The 21776-nt window shown below is 41.5% G+C and overlaps 1 protein-coding gene across 1 annotated transcript in view; it reads left to right on the top strand.

Annotated features, from left to right (window-relative positions):
* LOC139395697 (Krueppel-like factor 12) overlaps positions 1-21776 on the top strand; it is a 121680-nt gene that overhangs the window by 61740 nt on the left and 38164 nt on the right. Inside the window, exon 3 of the mRNA XM_071143039.1 lies at positions 7579-8161. Coding sequence (XP_070999140.1) covers positions 7579-8161 — 583 coding nt within the window. The remainder of the gene's footprint in view (positions 1-7578; positions 8162-21776) is intronic.

The raw sequence follows: 21776 nt of genomic DNA, 5'->3' as shown, positions 1-21776 counted from the left end.
AGAGAGATCCTTGATAAAAACCTGCTCCGGAGCACTCAGGATCTTACACTGTGGCGAAGGTTCACCTTCCAACAGGACAATGACCCTAAGCACAGAGCCAAGACAATGCAGTAGTGGCTTCGGGACAAGTCTCTGAATGTCCTTGAGTGGCCCAGCAAGAAGCCTGGACTTGAACCTGATCGAACATCTCTGGAGAGACCTGAAAATAGCTGTTCTGCGACACTCCCCATCCAACCTGTCAGAGCTTGAGAGGATCTGCAGAGAAGTATGGGAGAAACTCCCTAAATACAGGCGTGCCAAGCCTTCTCTCGTACCACCAGTTCTGGTTATACCGCACGTGCACAGACCCATAGAGATGTATAGAGGTCAACAACTTGTTACTAGATGGTGAAGTCCTCTATTGGCTTCGCTACCACAGAAGTGTTCAATGTCAAAGATCAGTGGTGCGCCCTCTGTACATTTTTATGAACATCAGCTGTCATGACATTTCTCCAAACAGCCTTTCTCTACTCACTCGACAACTAAATGAGGAGACAAGTCGAGATTGGATCATGGAAACAGGCGCCAGGTAGAGACTTGACAAAGTAACTATATATTACCCAGTTTTAAAAAGTAATGTGTTATATTACTAATTACTCATGAAAAGTTATCTGATTGTGTAACACATCACTTTTAACTCGTTACTCCCCACACTACATAGGAGGCAATGAGGAAAATTGGAATTTAATTGGAATTTTTGTTTACTTTCTGAATTGACTGAATTAAAAAAGGAATTGACCCCAACCCTGATGGCTGTATTAGATATACCTGTATTATTTATTCTATCAAGGAAGAGAAAGGTGAGCCTAATGTTCCACAGTCATCAGTTTAACTCATGTTTGACCTGCAGATATATTTCTGTTATCTGAGTAATCATATTCATAGAGTAAGATAATTTATCAACTATAATCATAGTGAACTCCCTCTGTTAATTGGAAATTGCAATCTATCGACTTTTTCTTGTGGTGTAGGCAATATTCATGTCATGATTCACGCAAGGTCGAGAACTTCCTGTTATGAATTGATGCATCGACGTCAGTACGTGATGTAATGCATTGTTACCAACTGGTTATCGAAGTTTAACTGTCATGCTCCCTATACCCATGAATGTACACATTCCTTTCTGAATTGCTTGTTAGACGTTATGGTAATACACCAATAAGTGTAGTCATCTGGCCCTGAACAGTTGAACTCTGACCTTACACTCCTGACCCCCAGCTAACCCCTGCCAGAGTTGAGAGGTCAGTGTATCTCATGGCTCGGGGGAGGGTTGCTGTCTGACCCCAAGCTGAGTTTCACGTGGAGAAGCTCCTCTCTGCTGCTGATTTACTAGGTTGTAACATTTCCTGTCGGGCTGAAAATTATTGTACTTAGTCTGGATTAAAAACATTACCCCCCCCCCCCCCCCCCCCCAACAGTAATTCACTATAGATCCATAACATTACAGGTAGTGAAAGAAGTGCAGCGCAACTCTTCCCTCAGACTTAATGATCTGTTACTTCCTGATTAGTAGAGCGTGTCCAGCAGTTCCCTCTCCCCCTGATGGATTCGCTGAGTCCCAGCCAGAGACTCCTGACTGTTGTTGTGTATACTATATAGGACTCTGGTTGGTGTGTATGTTGCACAGACAAGCTACAGTATACTTACACACTACAGTAACACTATATATAAGTACTCTATTTAAGTATACAATACAAGTTTAATCATAACTGTCATGAATATGCATTAATGCACAACTAATTATATTAATTATAATAAAGGTAATTAATTAACCCATTTAATCCAAATCGGTCACAAAAGTGGGAGAAAAAATAAATGTTGTTCTTTGTATGTTAAAGCACTTACATTACATAAAAAAACAAAAGAAAAACAGTGCATCATATAACATTAACAGTATTACACCACTACTGTACATATCTACAAAACAAAATGTTTACAATGCCTTGCAAAAGTATTCATCCCCCTTGGTGTTTTTCTTATTTTGTTGCATTACCACCTGTAACATAAATTTATTTTATTTTTGGATTTCATGTAATGGACAAGTTGGTGAAGTGAAATGAGGAAAATAACTAATTTAAAATACATTTAAAATGGAAAAGTGGTGCGTGCATTTGCATTCACCCCCTTTGATATGAAGCCCCCAAATAAGATCTGGTGGAACCAATTACCTTCAGAAGTCACATAATTAGTTAAAGTCCAACTGTGTGCATTATAAGTGTCACATGATCTGTCACATGATCTCAGTATACATACACCTGTTCTAAAAGGCCCAAGAATCTGCAACACCACCAAGCAAGGGGCACCACCAAGCAAGCGGCACCATGAGACCAAGGAGCTCTCCAAACAGGTCAGGTACAAAGTTGTAGAGAAGTACAGATCAGGGTTGGGTTATAAAAAAAAAATCTTAAACTTTGAACATCTCACAGAGCACCATTAAATCCATTATAAAAAAACGAACCTTGCCAAGAGAGGGCCGCTAGCCAAAACTCCCAGACCAGGCAAGGAGGGCATTAATCAGAGAAGCAACAAAGAGACCAAAGATAACCCTGAAGGAGCTGCAAAGATCCACAGCAGAGATGGAGTATCTTTCCATAGGACCACTTTAAGCCATACACTCCATAGAGCTGGGCTTTATGGAAGAGTGGCCATAAAAAAGCCATTGCTTAAAGAAAAAAATAAGCAAACATGTTTGGTGTTCGTCAACAGCCATGTGGGAGACTCCCCAAACATATGGAAGAAAGTACTCTGGTCAGATGAGACTAATATTAAGCTTTTTGGCCATCAAGTAAAACACTGTGGCTGGTGCAAACCCAAAATCTTTCATCACCCCGAGAACACCATCCCCACAGTGAAGCATGGTGGTGATATCCCCACAGCATGATGCAGTTTTTCTTTGGCAGTGACTGTAAACTGTTCAGATTTGAAGGAATGATGGATGGTTCTAAATACAGGGAAATTCTTGAGGGGAATCCTGTTTCAGTCTTCCAGAGATTTGAGACTGGGACGGAGGTTCACCTTCCAGCAGGACAATGACCCTGAGCATACTGCTAAAGCAACACCCGAGTCGTTTAACTTCTTATGGTATAGGGGACAGTTGCGTCCCACTTGGGCAAAAACCAGGGAAAATACATCGCAGACATGCCTTACCTTTGACAAGCTTCTTTTTTTGGCACTCCAATATGTCCCATAAACATCATAATTGGTCCTTTTGTTCGATTAATTCCGTCCATATATATCCAAAATGTCAATATATTTGATGCGTTTGATCCAGAAAAAAACAGCTTCCAAAATGCAGAACTTCACCACAAAATATTTTAAAAGTTGCCTATAAACTTTGCCAAAATATTTCAAACAACTTTTGTAATACAACTTTAACTTTAAACATTAATAATCGATCAAATTGAATACGGGTTACGCTACTCTTCATGTCTTGGCCAACTCTCAACAGTGTCACCCAGTTCCTAGATGGCCTACTTCTTCATTGCACAAATTAATAACCTCAACCAAATTCCAAAGACTGGTGACATCCAGTGGAAGTGGTAGGGACTGAAAACAAGTTCCTAAGAAACATTGTTTGCCAATGAGAACATGATTCAAACAGTTTTAGATACTTCAGGGTGTTTTCTATCCAAATCTACTAATAATATGCATATCTTATATGCTTGGCATGAGGAGCAGGAAGTTGAAATTGGGCATGCTATTTATCCAAAAGTGAAAATGCTGCCCCTTTTAAGATACCTTAAGAAGTTAAGAGGAAACATTTAAATGTCTTGGAATGGCAATTGGTGAAGTGAAATGAAAAAAATTACTTGTTTAAAAAAATTCTAAAAAATGTAACTTGAACTTGAAGGTGCTGGAGCTGGAGCTGTTTTGCCTTGAAGAATGGCCAAAAATCCCAGTGGCTAGATGTGCAAAGCTTATAGAAATACTCCAAGAGACTTGCAGCTGTAATTTCTCCAAAAGGTTGCCTTTTGACTTTTTTTTGGGGGGGGGGGGGGGGGGGGGGGGGGGGTGAATAGTTATGCACGCTCATGTTTTCTTGTTTGTTTCACAATAAAAAAAATATCTTGCATCTTCAAAGCTGTAGGCATGTTGTACAAATCAAATGATACAAACACCCCAAAAATCTATTTTAAATCCAGGTTGTAAGGCAACAAAATAGGAAAAATGCCAAGGGGGTGAATATTATTTTATTTTTATTTTGTATCAATATTGGCTTAGACTTGCAGCTGACTTTCGCTGAAGTACAAGTGTAAAACTGGTTTGTCTGAATTTTGAGGCTTGGGAACTGGGCACCTGTTTTATGTGAGTGGTCATGGATTTACCTGGTTGATATTTGAGTAATGGGGAGTATGGGTGCACAAGACTCATACAGGTAATGGGTCCTAGATGGATGTATATTTCCAATTAAAATCCTTTCTGGCAAGTTTGTGGTAGGAAAAAAATGAATGGGTCTGGGGCACTTGTGTTATACTACTGTATGTTTTGGTACCTACTGGAGAGCTTTTCTTTGTCTACACCCATTCAGCATCATTCACACACACTTAAGCTTTAGCCCCCACCCAAACTCTGACCATTTTACTCAACCTAGCAGAGCTGGTTAGGCAGTTTTCATGTTATCCAGGGCATTGGTGACTGTAACTGTGCTGCTAGCAACAATTTTTTTTAATATATTTTTTTTTACTGACACTGGCCAATGTCAACGGGTGTTGAGCATTCATAAGTTCATCCATTGTTCTGCACTCCGGCACACTCGGGCAAGAGTGCTCTGAAATCGGAGTAGATGGCCAGATTTGAATTTACGAACACACCCCAAATGGTTACTTGCATAGTGGAGTCTTTTGTTAAGACATATTGAACCTGGCTTCACAATGAACCATTATCCCAACTCATGTTACTACCCTGCATGAATCTGCAGGTAGCTAACCAACCAGGATCAATATTAGCTAGCTAATGTTAGGCTATAGCTAGACAAGCAAATAGCTCTGATATACAAATAATAAGATCACACACGTAACGTTAGCAAGCGAGCCAACCAGCTAACGTTAGCTAGCTAACAGTACACATTCATTTGAAATGAAACCACTTTCTGTTAAAATTAGAAACGTGTCATGTTTGAAAATGTAGCTAGCTAGACTATCTTATCCTATACATCATAGATGCACGCGTCTCCTGTTACGGATGCCATGGTTGCCGTTAGTTTGAAGATGTAATCCGGAGACAGGTGTTTTCTCCATCTCCTTAGCGATTGTACTCGAATTCTACTGATTTCAAAACTCGGTCCTCTACTGGAGAGCAACATTTGTGCAGTTTTACTACGCGATTCATAAAAAAACAGCGTTGGACAGGATTACCTACACACACTGACCAACTTTAAAAAAAGTTTACATTCAAACTTCTCCTGTGAAGTAGTGACCCACGACATACGTCTAGTTTCCTGAAATGGATCACATATTAATGCCCATGAGTTTAAATTGAGATGTTCAATGAGCAGATGTCCACATACTTTGTGATATTTTTTATTTTTCTATATTAAAAATAAATAAAAAAATCACCTTTATTTAGCAGGTAGACCAGTTGAGAACATGTTCTCATTTACAACTGCGACCTGACCAAGATAGTGCAAAGCAGTGTGACAAAAACAACAACACAGAGTTACACATAAACAAACATACAGTCAATAATACAGTAGAAAAAGTCTATGTACAGTGTGTGCAAATGAGGTAGGATAAGTGAGGGAAGGCAATAAGTAATTACAATATACCAATTTAACACAGGAATGGTAGATGTGCAGAATATGAATGTGCAAGTAGAGATACTGGGGTGCAAAGGAGCAAGATAAATAAATAAATACAGTATAGGGATGAGGTAATTAGATGGGCTATGTACAGGTCCAGTCATCTGTGAGCTGCTGTGACAGCTGGTACTTAAAGCTAGTGAAGGAGATATGAGTCTCCAGCGTCAGTGATTTTGGGATTTCGTTCCAGTCATTGGCAGCAGAGAACTGGAAGGAGAGGCGGCCAAAGGAAGAATTGGCTTTGGGGGTGACTAGAGATATATCTGCTTGAGCGCATGCTACGGGTGGGTTCTGCTATGGTGACTTGTGAGCTGAGATAAGGCGGGGCTTTACCTAGCAGAGACTTGTAGATGACCTGGAGCCAGTGGATTTGGCAACGAGTATGAAGCAAGGGCCAGCCAATGAGAGTGTACAGGTCGCAGTGGTGGGTAGTATATAGGGCTTTGGTGACAAAACGGATAGCCCTGTGATAGACTGCATCCAATTTGTTGAGTAGAGTGTTGGAGGCTATTTTGTAAATTACATCGTCGAGGATCGGTAGGATGGTCAGTTTTACGAGGGTGTGTTTGGCAGCATGAGTGAAGGATGCTTTGTTGCGAAATAGGAAGCCGATTCTAGATTTAATTTTGTAATCTGTTAACCTGGCTTTCGAAGACCTTAGAAAGGCAGGGTAGGATAGATATAGGTCTGTAGCAGTTTGGGTCTAGAGTGTCTCCTCCTTTGAAAAGGGGGATGACCGTGGCAGCGTTCCAATCTTTGGGGATCTCAGACGATACGAAAGAGAGGTTCAACAAGCTAGTAATAGGGGTTGCGACAATTTCTGCAGATTTTTAGAAAGAGAGGGTCCAGATTGTCTAGCCCGGCTAATTTGTAGGGGTCCAGATGTTGCAGCTCTTTCAGAACATCAGCTATCTGGATTTGGGTGAAGGAGAAATGGGGAGGCTTGGGCGAGTTGCTGTGGGGGGTGCAGGTCTGTTGAGCTGGGTAGGGTTCCCCCTCTTTCTAAATTTCAAACTCTGTCACAGCTGTTCGCATTAGGTTTGTAATGGTGTTTTCCGCGAATTGCATTTCAGCAAATGTTTGAAAATTACATTTTATTAGCTGCTTCATAACAGAAGTAGCATGTTCAATAATAGGCTGTAAACTTTTGAACTGTAAGACGATAGGCTTGCTATTGTTGCAGGTTTCCATTAAGCGCTACATGAAAAATGTTCGGTGCATGCATAGTATCAGAGAGGAATAGGCAAAGCGAGAGGTTTCACTCTCACCAAAATCTGTCCAAAATAAACTCAATACATTTCTATGGGCATGTTTTGGGACTAAGCTTGCCTCCTGCCTGCAGAAGCATTGCGTCATTATATACAGATCTCTAATAGTATTTTCTGTTGTCCACTTCATTTTACTGTTTGGAAAAGATTTAACCATTTGTTGACCGGTTAATGAGGGTTGGTTCGTCGGGAGTAAAGTTTACTGAAATGTGCATTCCTAAACACAACAAAATGTGGAATATGTCAATGGGATGAATACTTTCTGAAGGCAGTGTATTGCTGCATATAGAAATCCAAATAATTATATGTATATCATAGAGAACATGGATGTTTGGACAGGTTTCAATCCCCCAAAGATCAAACGTGTGTCTCTTGGCAGAGTTTTATGGTATGCATACCAAAGCCACGAACATCACATATCTAATATAGATGTTGAATCATTGATCTGATTTGTGTCTCTCCTCTCTTCTCTAGTCCCCCAAAGTACACCGCTACCCCATGATGGACGCTGTCCCCCTCCTCCTGAGCAAAGTCAAATCTGAACCTCCTGAGGACCTGCTCTCCCATGACCCCCATTTCCAGACGCAGACCGAGCCTGTCGACCTGTCAATCAACAAACCACGCCCCTCCCCCCCATCAATCACCTCCACCGCTTCTCCCGTCACTTCCGCTTTCTCTCCGTCCTCCATTTCTTCTTTATCATCATCATCCTCCTCTCCGTCTGTCATCACATCTGCCTCATCTGTGCTCACACCCGGGCCCCTGGTGGCCCCTGGAGCCGGTGTCCAGGGTCATCATCATCATCATCATCAGCAGCAGTTTTTGCACATCCTGCACCCTGTGCCTCCACCACCCTCCAGCCCCTTGAACCTGGGAGGGGTACAGGGCATAGGAGGAGTAGGGGGAAAGATGGAGGCCCACCACCTGCATCGTATCCCTGTAGTGGTACAGTCATTGCCCCTCATGTACACCACAGCCGTGCGCTCGCCCTCCAGCCTCCACAACAATGCCATCATGCTACCTCTGCTGGACAATCATAAGAGCCACCATAGCAAAGGTGAGACAAAAAGCAGGCTTTGTCTGTCTGTGTCTTTTCCCTCTCTCTTTATATGCTGTATACACTGAACAAAATTATGAACGCAACATGCAAAAATGTCAAAGACCACTGAGTTACAGTTCCTATAAGGAAATCAGTCAATTGAAATTAATTCATTAGGCCCTAATCTATGGATTTCACATGACTGGGAATGCAGATAATCATCTGTTGGTCACAGATTACTTTTTTTTTTAAGTAGGGGCGTTAATTAAAAAAAAGCAGTCAGTATCTGGTGTGACCACCATTTGCCTCATACAACGCGACACATCTCCTTCACATAGAGTTGATCAGGCTGATGATTCTCCCACACCTCTTCAATGGCTGTATCACTACATCACAATGTTATACACATCCAGATCATTCCAAATATGCTCAATGGGTGACATGTCTGGTGAGTATGCAGGTCATGGGAAAACTGGCATATTTTCAGCTTTCAGGACTTGTGTATAGATCCTTGCGACAATGAGCCATGCATTATCATGCTGAAACATGAGGTGATGGCGGCGGATGAATGTCACGACAATGGCCCTCAGGACCTCGTCACGGTATCTCTGTGCATTCAAATTGCAAATGATAAAATGCAATTGTGTTCTTTGTCCGTAGCTTATGCCTGCCCATATCAAAAAACACCACCACTATGGGTCACTGTTCACAGCAAACAGCTATACACGCTGTGCCAGTGACCACCGGAGGTGAGAATTTGCCCACTGAAGTGGGTTACGACGCTGAACAGCAGTCAGGTCAAGACCCTGATGAGGACGACGAGTATTCAGATGAGCTTCTCTAAGATGGTTTCTGAGAGTTTGTGCAGAAATTCTTTAGGTTGTGCAAACCAAAGAATGGTGGCTGGCCTCACACCATCCCGCAGGTGAAGAAGAAGGATGTGGAGGTCCTTGCCTGGCTTGGTTACACAGGGTCTGCGGTTGTGAGCCCGGTTGGACGTACTGCCAAATTCTCTAAAACAACGTTGGAGGCAGCTTATTGTCGAGCAATTAACATGCAGTTCTCTGACAACAGCTCTGGTGGACATTCCTGCAGTCAAGCATGCATATTGCATGCTCCCTGAAAACTTGAGATATCTGTGGCATTGTGTTTTTGAGTGGCCTGTTTAATCAGCTTCTTGATATGCCACACCTGTCAGGTGGATGAATTATCTTGGCAAAGGAGAAAAGCTCACTAACAGGGATGTAATCAAATGTGTGCACAGAATTTGAGGGAAATGAGCTTCTTGTGCATATGGACAATTTCTGGGATATTTTATTTCTGCTCATGTAACATTTGACCAACACTTTAGATGTTGTGTTTATATTTTTGTTCAGTGATTAATACTCCAAATACAGTACCAGTCAAAAGTTTGGACAACCTACTCATTCAAGGGTTCTTGTTTTTTACTATTTTCTACATTGTAGAATAATATTGAAGACATCAAAACTATGACATAATACATATGGAGTCATGTAGTAACCAAAAAGGTGTTAAACAAATCAACATATATTTTAGATTCTTTAAAGTAGCTACTCTTTGCGCACTCTGGGCATTCTCTCAACAAGCTTCACTTGGAATGCTTTTCCGATGGTCTTGAAGGAGTTCCCACATATGCTGAGCACTTGATGGCTGCTTTTCCTTCCCTCTGCAGTCCAACTCATCCCAAACCACCTCAATTGATTTTTTGTTGTTGTATTTTTCCTTTATTTAACTAGGCAAGTCAGTTAAAAACAAATTCTTATTTTCAATGATGGCCTAGGAACAGTGGGTTAACTGTCTTGTTCAGGGGCAGAATTACAGATTTTTACCTTGTCAGCTCAGGGATTCAATCTTGCAAACTTTTGGTTACTAGTCCAACACTCTAACCACTAGGCTACCTGCCGCTGAGGTTGGGTGATTGTGGAGGCCAGGTAATCTAATGCAGCACTCCATCACTCTCCTTCTTGGTCAATTAGCCCTAACACAGCCTGGAGGTGTGTTGGGTCATTGTCCTGTTGAAAAACAGATGGAATGGCGTATCGCTATAGAAGCCATGCTGGTTAAGTGTGCCTTAAATTCTGGTTAAGTGTGCCTTGAGTCACCAGAAAAGCACCTCCCTGGCATCACACTTCCTCCTCCATGCTTCATGGTGGGAACTACACATGCAGTGATCATCTGTTCACCTACTCTGCATCTCACAAAGACACGGCGGTTGGAAAAAAAATCTCACATTTGGACTCATCAGACCAAAGGACAGATTTCCTCCGGTCTAATGTCCATTGCTCGTGTTTCTTGCAAAGCTGACATCAAGGCAAAGGGTGGCTACTTTTAAGAATCTCAAAAATAAAATCTATTTTGATTTGTTTAACAATTTTTTATACATGATTCCTTCTGTTATTTCATAGTTATTTCATAGTAAATAGTAAAAATAAAGATAACCCCTTGAATGAGTAGGTGTGTCCAAACGTTTGACTGGCACTGTATATATACGTGTGTGTGTGTGTATATATATGTGTATATATATATATATACATGTATGTATATGTATATATATATATATATGTGTGTGTGTGTGTGTGTGTGTTATGTGTGTCAAGAGGTCTGAATACTTTCCGAAGGCACTGTGTGTAATATATATACAGTGCCTTGCGAAAGTATTCGCCCCCCTTGAACTTTGTGACCTTTTGCCACATTTCAGGCTTCAAACATAAAGATATAAAACTGTATTTTTTTGTGAAGAATCAACAACAAGTGGGACACAATCATGAAGTGGAACAACATTTATTGGATATTTAAAACTTTTTTAACAAATCAAAAACTGAAAAATTGGGCGTGCAAAATTATTCAGCCCCCTTAAGTTAATACTTTGTAGCGCCACCTTTTGCTGCGATTACAGCTGTAAGTCGCTTGGGGTATGTCTCTATCAGTTTTGCACATCGAGAGACTGAAAATTTTCCCATTCCTCCTTGCAAAACAGCTCGAGCTCAGTGAGGTTGGATGGAGAGCATTTGTGAACAGCAGTTTTCAGTTCTTTCCACAGATTCTCGATTGGATTCAGGTCTGGACTTTGACTTGGCCATTCTAACACCTGGATATGTTTATTTTTGAACCATTCCATTGTAGATTTTGCTTTATGTTTTGGATCATTGTCTTGTTGGAAGACAAATCTCCGTCCCAGTCTCAGGTCTTTTGCAGACTCCATCAGGTTTTCTTCCAGAATGGTCCTGTATTTGGCTCCATCCATCTTCCCATCAATTTTAACCATCTTCCCTGTCCCTGCTGAAGAAAAGCAGGCCCAAACCATGATGCTGCCACCACCATGTTTGACAGTGGGGATGGTGTGTTCAGCTGTGTTGCTTTTACGCCAAACATAACGTTTTGCATTGTTGCCAAAAAGTTCAATTTTGGTTTCATCTGACCAGAGCACCTTCTTCCACATGTTTGGTATGTCTCCCAGGTGGCTTGTGGCATTCTTCACAAAAAAATACAGTTTTATATCTTTATGTTTGAAGCCTGAAATGTGGCAAAAGGTCGCAAAGTTCAAGGGGCCGAATACTTTCGCAAGGCACTGTATATACAGTGCCTTCGGAAAGGAATCAGACCTCTTGACTTTTTCCACATTTTGTTACATTACACCCTTATTCTAAAATGGATTATATCGTTTTTCCCCCCCTCATCAATCCACACACAATACCCCAAATTAGATTTTTTAACAAATGTATAAAAAAAACTACGGAAATATCACATTTACATAAGTATTCAGACCCTTTACTAAGTACTTTGTTGAAGCACCTTTGGTAGCGATTACAGCCTCGAGTCTTCCTGGGTATGACGCTAGAAGCTTGGTAAACCTGTATTTGGGGAGTTTGTCCCATTCCTCTCTGCAGATCCTTTCACGCTCTGTCAGATTGAATGGGGAGCGTCGCTGCACAGATATTTTCAGGTCTCTCCAGAGATGTTTGATCAGGTTCATGTCCAGGCTCTGGCTGGGCCACTCAAGGATGTTCAGAGACTTGTCCCGAAGCTACTCCTGCATTGTCTTGACTGTGTACTTAGGGTCGTTGACCTGTTGGAAGATGAGACTTCACCCCAGTCTGAGGTCCTGAGTGTTCTTGAGCAGGTTTTCATCAAGGATCTCTCTGTACTTTGCTCTGTTCATCTTTTCCTCGATCCTGACTATTATCCTAGTCCCTGCCTCTGAAAAACATCCCCACAGCATGATGCTGCCACCACCATGCTTCACCGTAGGGATGGTGCCAGGTTTCCTCCAGACTTGTAGCTTGGCATTCAGAGAGTTCCATCTTGGTTTCATCAGACCAGATAATCTTGTTTCTCATGGTCTGAGGCCTTTAGGTGCCTTTTGGCAAACTCCAAGCAGGTTTTCATGTGCCTTTTACTGAAGGGTGGCTTCCTTCTGGCCACTCTACCATAAAGGCTTGATTCTTGGAGTCTCCACAGAAGAACTATAGAGTTATGGCAGAGTGACCATCGGGTTCTTGGAAATTTGAAATTGAAATTTGAAATTTAAAATAATGTAGGCTTTGAAATGATGTATGTCCATTTTAAAGTGGGTAAGTTTGACACATTTATGATTACTTTTTTTAAATTGCTACGTTTAATTAGCGAAAATACCAACAATTCTCAAAATGTATAGGTAGATGCAAAAATATGATTTTGGCCACAAGAGCACACTAGTTATGGGCTATGGGAGTGATACCCAGAGAGAAATAGGATATACAATGTAATAGTACGGGACAGAAGGAAAATAAATGAGACCAAGGTTTACATATTCCTTACACTAGGATTCCCCTCTTAGTACTAAGAACAGCTACACCACAAATGGCAACAAGGATTTTGTGGATTTAGTTTGAACCCTTACATTGTTTTTCATGAGTTTATTCTGACCAATTATGGAAATGTCAGCATGCCACAAACCTTTCCAGCTAGCTATCAATCTAATAACATATTAGCCAAAAACTGGGAGAAGTGGCTGAAACATTAAGAAAATGTCCTGGGAACGTGCCATGCTACTCCGCTATTGTGGGGAGAAACTTTTCTATATTTTTTCTACACTTCCAGACACAGGAGATGATAAGTCTGACAAATCTAAAACTGTACTGACTCAATGTTTTTCACCAATGACAAATTTATATTTTTAGGTCTACAAATTCAGACAAACTGTTCAATCCGAGACTGAAATTATTGGTGAATACTATGTTTGCCAGCGTGCACTTGCTGCTTCCTATGATTTCCTGATGCTGACTCAGAAATTAGAAGGCAGATTGATCATCCAACAAACTGAGGAGACATGCTCTCACGGACCATATAATGACTCTCACAAAGCTCCTGGAAATAGCTTGAATAAATTAAGTATCAGAAATACAAGCACAGGAAATGGAAAAACATCCTGGTATTACCCAGAATAGATCACAAGGGCCAGCAAGCTCAACAATCCAGGGCTGCACCCACTACTGCACGTCAGTGCACATGCTTTTAACTGTGGCGGTTCATTCCCTCACCAAGGAGAGTGCCCTGCAAATGGCCACACATGCTACAACTGTGGGAAAATAAATTACGTGGCAAAAGTAGATCGCACCACAGACAAACTGGACATTTACTTGTGCCTGAAGATACCAAAAAACACACTTAACCCTGATGATGAAAGCCCAGCTATCTATTTACACTGGTGGATCCAACCATTGCTACTCCTACTGCAGAACCCAGGCAAACCATCCAGGTAAATGGATCACGGTCTTGGCGCAGTCTTAACCCAGATTGGCTCGGGTTGAAAAATGCACATATGTGAAGCAATGATATTCACAGATGGATAGGGAGGCACTGGGAATAATCTGGGGTTGCCTTCATTTTCAGCTCTACATAGTCGGACACACCTTCACTGTGATTACTGACAACAAACAGCTTGTGCGTATCTTTCAACAAACCCTCGTCCTCTCCTCCACCAAGAATGGAAATATGGTTGCTGAAACTTCAAAACTTCACGTTCTCTGTTGTCTACAAGGCTGGATCTGGCAACCCAGCAGATAACTTCTCCAGACACTCAGTCCTAGAACAGGGGCCCAATGACATTCATGCCTCAGAGATAGCAGAAGCTCATGTCCGCTTTGTGGTCAATCACAATGTTCCATGTGCTATGACACTGGCTGAAATCCAAGCAGCAACACAGTCTGAACCATGTCTACTCAGACGAATCAATGATGTTAGAACAGAACAATGGCACACCCTTCTGAAACACACAGATTACCTACAGTTGAAGTCGGAAGTTTACATACACTTAGGTTGGAGTCATTAAAACTCATTTTTCAACCACTCCACAAATTTCTTGTTAACAACCTATAGTTTTGGCAAGACGGTTAGGACATCTAAGTAATTTTTCCAACAATTGTTTACAGACAGATTATTTCACTTATAATTCACTGTATCACAATTCCAGTGGGTCAGAAGTTTACATACACTAAGTTGACTGTGCCTTTAAACACCTTGGAAAATTCCAGAAAATTATGTCATAGCCTATCAGAAGCTTTGAAAGCCAATTTACATCATTTGAGTCCATTGGAGGTGTACCTGTGTATTTATTTCAAAGCCTACCTTCAAACTCAGTTCCTCTTTGCTTGACACTATGGGAAAATCAAAAGAAATCAGCCAAGACCTCAGAAAAAAATTGTAGACCTCCACAAGTCTGGTTCATCCTTGGGAGCAATTTCCAAACACCTGAAGGTACCACGTTCATCTGTACAAACAATAGTACGCAAATATAAACACCAAGGGACCACACAGTCGTCCTACCGCTTGTCTCCTAGAGATTAACGTACTTTGGTGCGAAAAGTGCATCAATCTCAGAACAACAGCAAAGGACCTTGTGAAGATGCTGGAGGAAATAGGTACAAAATGATCTAAATCCACATAACCTGAAAGGCTGCTCAGCAAGGAAGAAGACACTGCTCCAAATCCACCATTAAAAAGCTAGACTACAGTTTGCAACTGCACATGGGGACAAATATCATGCTATTTGGAAAAATGTCTGATGAAACAAAAATTGAACTGTTTGGCCATAATGACCATTATGTTTGGAGGAAAAAGGGGGAGGCTTGCAAGCCGAAGAACACCATCCCAACCGTGAAGCACGGGGTGGCAATATCACGTAGGGGTGGCAGCATCACGTGTGGGTGCTTTGCTGCAGGAGGGACTGGTGCACTTCACAAAAGTAGATGGCATCCTGAGGGAGGAAACTTATGTGGATATATTGAAGCAACATCTCAAGATATCAGTTAAAACTTGGTCACAAATGGGTCTTCCAAATGGACAATGACCCCGAGCACACTTCCAAAGTTGTGGCAAAATGGGTTAAGGACAATAAAGTCAAGGTATTCGAGTGGCCATCGCAAAGCCCTGACCAAAATCCTATAGAAAATATGTGGGCAGAACTGAAAAAGCGTGTGCGAGCAAGGAGGCCTTACAAACCGGACTCAGTTACACCAGCTCTGTCAGCTCTGTCACAACTTATTGTGGGAAGCTTGTGGAAGGCATGTTTGACCCAAAATGTTTGACCCAAGTTAAACAATTTAAAGGTAATGCTACCAAATATGAATTGAGTGTATGTAAACTTCTGACCCACTGGGAATGTGATGATAATAATTCTCTCTACTACTATTCTGACATTGCAGATTCTTAAAATAAAGTGGTTATCCTAACTGACCTTAGAAAGGGAATTTTTACTCTGATTAAATGTCAGAAATTGTGAAAAACTGAGTTTAAATTTATTTGGCTAAGGTGTATGGTAACTTCTGACTTCAACTGTATCTCCAACCTAACAATCTTAACTACACTGCCTAAACATAAAAAAATCTGAACTGACGTTGTCTGCAACCAATCTGCTGTTCAGGGGAAATACACTTGTCATAGCAGCAGCGCTACAGAGCCGGGCATTGTTTGCTCTATAACCCATTTGTTCATACTCTACCGTGATATGAAATACGGTCGAAACAACAAAAAGACAACAGTTACACAGTGGCGGAACAAATTCAACCTCACATGCTTTTGTTTCATCACAAAACTGGAGAGCACCATCTTTCTGGTGAAGTCTACAAAGCAAATATTGCATGTAACAAACAGTTACATTATGTACAGCAGGGTTCCCTTACTGGTGGGATATATGACTTTAAAAAACACCAGCAAATCAGCTCAAAGTGATTGTACTTTTCCAAAGTATTCGCAAGCATAATAGCGAGATAAAACAATATGTGATCGTATCCAAATGTAAGCAAGGTTGGAAATGATTCTGTTTTAGTCAAATTTTATATCTGTTTGGGCTTCTTGCGATCAATTTATAGTCTATAAATGATTTGTAATTATGTTCCAGCCCTATGACATCCGCCCAAGAAAAAATCATCCCGCGTCTGAATCTTGTTGATGATCTCTGACTTACTAAACAACTACTCATTTAGAACCACTGAGAGTTAAAGCACAAAGAAAACAGGAGCACTGCCTCCACTATTTTACAATTGGCTCATTCATCCCCTTCCTCTCCCCTGTAACTATTCCCCAGGTCGTTGCTGCAAATGAGAACGTGTTCTCAGTCAACTTACCTGGTAAAATAACGAATAAATAAAAATAAAATTCAGCACCATTTCAACTTAAACATTTCAACATCATTAAATAAACTAGGCTAGTCTAGTAGAGTGAAAATAAATTTAAAGATACCAATCCATGTTGCTAAATAGCATGTGGCTGTCCATGGACTGATTTGTGTGTGTGTGCATATGTGCCCTAGACTAGTTGACCGACAATGCTATCCTCTTCTCTTTCATGTTGGTAAAACTGTCAATGACTTTGTCATAGAGTAGTACACATTGTTAATTTTTGTTGTCGCAGGTTACCTGGCTAAAATGTTTGCTAGCCTTTTTTCCTGGCATGGGCAATAATGAACCCGCCAAGTTAGCGTGAGCCTACTAGGCTACATATTGTACTTCAGTCATCTCAGGCCACAACGTATGAATTTATGGTTTGATCAGAATCATCGTTGTAATCATTGGTCTTTACGGAGAATTAAGTCAAAACCACAAGTCCAAATCCCCATCTCCATCCCTGGCTTAGGAAAGGGCCAATTTAGCTAGCTACTGCAGGACAACAACACAAACAGACCAGAAACAGACACCTTTTTCTGACAATGACAATGTTTTTCTTTTGATGTGATTTGATTTGCGTGAAGCCAAATCCAAACTGGCCTCCCTTGGGGGATGGTTTTTCTGTGCCAGGACTACCCACAGTTGAACTCAGTGCAACATTGATTGGCAAATGATTTTACGATTTTCTTATCAAGGGAGGCCAAATGCTTGCTGGCATCAATATATCAAATCATACTGTCATACTCTTTTTGTATGGGCTACACATACTGAGATAGAGGGGCGGTGTTTCACTCTCTTGGATGATTTTGCCAGTGAGAGAGATTCAGCAAATTTAAGGAAAACTATGAAAACACAAAGAGAAGGAAAAAAAATATTAGTCAAATATTTGGGGAAGCTTGGCTTCCCTTGGTATCCATGAATACACACCACTGCTGTTTGTATTCATGGATTAAGTTTTCCAGAAGTTGAAAAAGTATCCAGTACATCTGCTATGGCAGTCATTCCAAAGCTGGAGAAGATGTTCTCTTCCTTGACGACCCTGCATTTGTTAAGAGTAACAATGGACCACCTTTCAATTCCCAGGGTTTTTCCTCTTTCCCTACCTACCTGGGATTCAATCACAGAAGAATAACACCACATTGGCCACAGGCCAATGCAGAAGTGGAACGATTCATGCAGACTCTGAAAAATACCCTTTGCATTGCTACGCTGCAACACAAAGACATTCAGCAAGAGCAAAGACATTCTGTAAGAGCCGACAGAGCGACACAACCCTCCTCCACTGGAAAACCTCCTGTTACAGTCATGTTCAATCAACAAATTCAGCCTTCTTTCTATGGACCCTAACAAGCTGAGAGCCACAGACAGACACACAGGTAAAGCTAAAAGTGAAAGAGCATCATGAAAGATGCTTCTGTCATGCCTCGCCACTTGACATTGGAGACTTCGTGCTCTTCAGACAGCTGCGACCAGCCAACAAATTCCAGTCACCTTTCCATCCAGACCCACACCAAGTCACTGCAATCAAAGGAACCATGATCACAGCACAACGTGGACAGCAAATGGTGACAAGGAACATCTTCCACTTTAAGCAAGTCTCCCAACCACTCACTCAACCTGGTCCATCCTCTGCTGACCAGAGTAGCACCTTACCGAGTCGGACTGAACCAATAGCTGGTCTAATTAGCCCCACCAGCCCCACCTTGGCCGCCACCATCCCAAAGGTCCAATGCTACCCGCGACATGCTATTGGTCTCGTGTGGTTCAGTTGGTTGAGCATGACACTTGCTACGCCAGGGTGGTGGGGTCCCCATAGGGGACCAATGCGAGAAAATATGATAATGTATGCTCTCGATAAGATCGTCTGTTGAATGACTGAATTGTAATGCTGTGCTAATCACCTGCTGGACTTAATGCTGAACAACAAAAAAACGAAATGTTTATACCTTGCAACTGTTACTGCTGTTTAACAAATGTTGTATTCTAATTGTTTTGTTTAGGAGGGATAAAGAGATGTGTTCAGGTTAAATGGGGAAAGAGAGCAAGAGAGAGAGAGAGCATTTGTTTGTAATTTATGTTCATGAGTGGGTGCGTGCGTGCCCCTGCCTGAACCTTCTGTTTTGGAGCAGGCTGGCTTACTACAGGGTGTGATTTTACAGTCAGCGTGTTTAAACCACTAGTGACTTTGGGTGTTTCTGTCAAGTGGACTGGAGCTGTATACCGGGGAGCAGTTTTTTTGTCAAAGATCCTTGTTTATCTGAGGTTGCTGTCTCTCACTCCTTCTCGGATTGGGGCACGCACGCACACGCACGCACACGCACACACACACACACACACACGCACACACACACACACACACACATTTTAAACACTGGGTGTCTGCTCTCTGGAAGAGGAGAGAGGACGAATGAGAGTAAAAACAAGGCTTGCGTAATAGGGTGGAGACCGATATTGAAAATGGCTGGCAGTGTACATTGAGAACACTCACACACAGCAACATCAACAGCTCCACCCAGTGTGTGAGAAGAGATCAGTGGAATCGGGGTCAGCTTTGGGTGGGGCAGTCACTGTAGTGATACAGCCAAAACATGAGGCACACAGAGCATTGCGTGTGTGTGTGTGTGTGTGTGTGTGTGTGTGTGTGTGTGTTATGCGTGATACAGACAGAACACAGAACTGTAATGTAGAGTCATTGGGTTTGGTAGTACTTATGCAATAGTATCTAAACAAACTGTTTATCCTATAGTGGAATCCACACCCATGTACAGTTAAAGTCAGAAGTTTGCGTACACCTTAGCCAAATACATTTAAATGCGTTTTTCACAATTCTTGACATTTAATCCTAGTAAAAATTCCCTGTTTTAGGTCAGTCAGGATCCCCACTTTATTATAAGAATGTGAAACGTCAGAATAATAGTAGAGAGAATACGAGAGGACATTTCTCCAAAAAGTACAATCTTTGTCCTCATGTGCAGTTCCAAACCGTAGTCTGGCTTTTTTTACAGCGGTTTTGGAGCAGTGGCCTCTTCCTTGCTGAGCGGCCTTCCAGGTTATGTTGATATCGGACTCGTTTTACTGTGGATATAGATACTTTTGTACCTTTTTCCTCCAGCATCTTCACAAGGTCCGTTTCGGTTGTTCTGGGATTGATTTGCACTTTTCACAACAAAGTACGTTCATCTCTCGGAGACAGAATGATTCTCCTTCCTGAGCAGTATGACAGATGCGTGGTCCCATGGTCTTTATACTTGCGTACTATTGTTTGTACAGATTAACCTGGTACCTTCAGGTGTTTGGAAATTGCTCCTAGGTATGAACCAGACTTCTGGAGGTCTACAATTTTTGTTGATTTTCCCATAATTTCAAGCAAGGCACTGAGTTTGAAGGTAGGCCTTGAAATACATCCACAGGTACACCTCCAATTGACTCAAACGTTGTCAATTAGCCTATCAGAGGCTTCTAAAGTCATTACATAATTTTCTGGAATTTTCCAAGGTGTTTAAAGGCATAGTCAACTTAGTGTATGTAAACTTCTGATCCACTGGAATTGTGATACAGTGAAATAATCTGTCTGAAAACAATTTTTGGAAAAATGACTTGTCATGCACAAAGTAGATGACCTAACCGACTTTCCAAAACTATAGTTTTTTCACAAGAAATTTGTGGAGTGGTTGATAAACTAGTTTTAATGACTCCAACCTAAGTGTATGTAAACTTCCGACTTCCACTGTAATTCTTTGTTGGATTACACAACCCGCCCCCTTAATAGGCACGTTATTGTTCTTCTTTTTTCATGGAGAGTCACACTCCTTTTGTCTTTTTTATGCATTGCTGACAGACAGATCAAAAACAGTGGGGGATAGATAAGGAAGATACACAGCGCAACTGTAGATTGAACACCAGTCTCCTGCAGGGGTCACACATGTGCATAGAACCTGGAGTGTTACCACTGGACAACAGCTCCACACTTTTGTGCTTCTTTGTAGGATGTGACATTTATTCTTTATGTATCAATACTGTGTTGCAGACGCATCCGTAAGTGTCGCTGTATTAAGTGAAATGTGTTTAATTCATTATTAGTCTTAATCTTATTTGTAAACTTGTTGGTTTACAAGGTTTGGTTAGGCTCTTCAAGTTCGTAGATGGATGGGCTCAGGAAGTCATCTTCATAATTTCTCTTTGGGATCTATTCCTCTATCTGTACTACACTATCTTGAAGGGTAAGATCAGGAGAATGATGGTAGAACTGCTGTCCTCTCTCTCTCGCACGCATTCACACACAGGTTGGCCATTCTCTTTCAGAGAGATGGGCGTGTACCCTTTCACTGTCTCCAGCAGGAGGTTGCCATGGAAACAACGCTTGACTGGAAACAAAAGCGAAACCTGCTGGGGCTCTGCCCACCTCTCCACCATGCACTCCTCTTTTGTGTCCCCTTCCCTTGCTCAAAATACACATTTTCAAACTAACGTCTCTACTAATCACCCTGTGTAATTAGGGGGCTTGCTGAAAATGTAGATTATCAGTGTTGGGGGGAAGGAAGACCCTATAAAGGAAACCCAGAGACAGAGTTGTAGTTTTAGTATTGGCTGTGTTTTCTTCCTGCTGTAATAGTCAGACCTGGGTTCAAATAGTGACTGAAATTTTAAAAATACTTTGAGTGTTTGCTTGAGTCTGTCTGGAGTTTCAATGGGAGTGCCAGATGGGTGTGGTTTGGCACTTTTGGAGACTATGTCATTGATTTAATTGTGCCAAGCAAGCTCAATCAATTACAGTTAAAGGGATACTGGGAAATTTTTTGATCTTGGTCATTTTTCAACTTGCCCAGCGTCAGATATTCTAGTTTCATATGTACTTGTAAACATTATATTATAGTAATGTTAGGCACGACGATAGGTACATACACACACACACATGCGGCATTTGCATCCCTTGCCTTTGCAACCATGAAAAACACTTTAACTTGACAAAT

Source organism: Oncorhynchus clarkii, chromosome 3 (genome assembly GCF_045791955.1).
Source record: "Oncorhynchus clarkii lewisi isolate Uvic-CL-2024 chromosome 3, UVic_Ocla_1.0, whole genome shotgun sequence".
Classification (NCBI taxonomy): domain Eukaryota; kingdom Metazoa; phylum Chordata; class Actinopteri; order Salmoniformes; family Salmonidae; genus Oncorhynchus; species Oncorhynchus clarkii.
The sequence above is the reverse complement of the archived record's forward strand: the minus strand, read 5'-3'. Positions and strand labels throughout refer to the sequence as shown.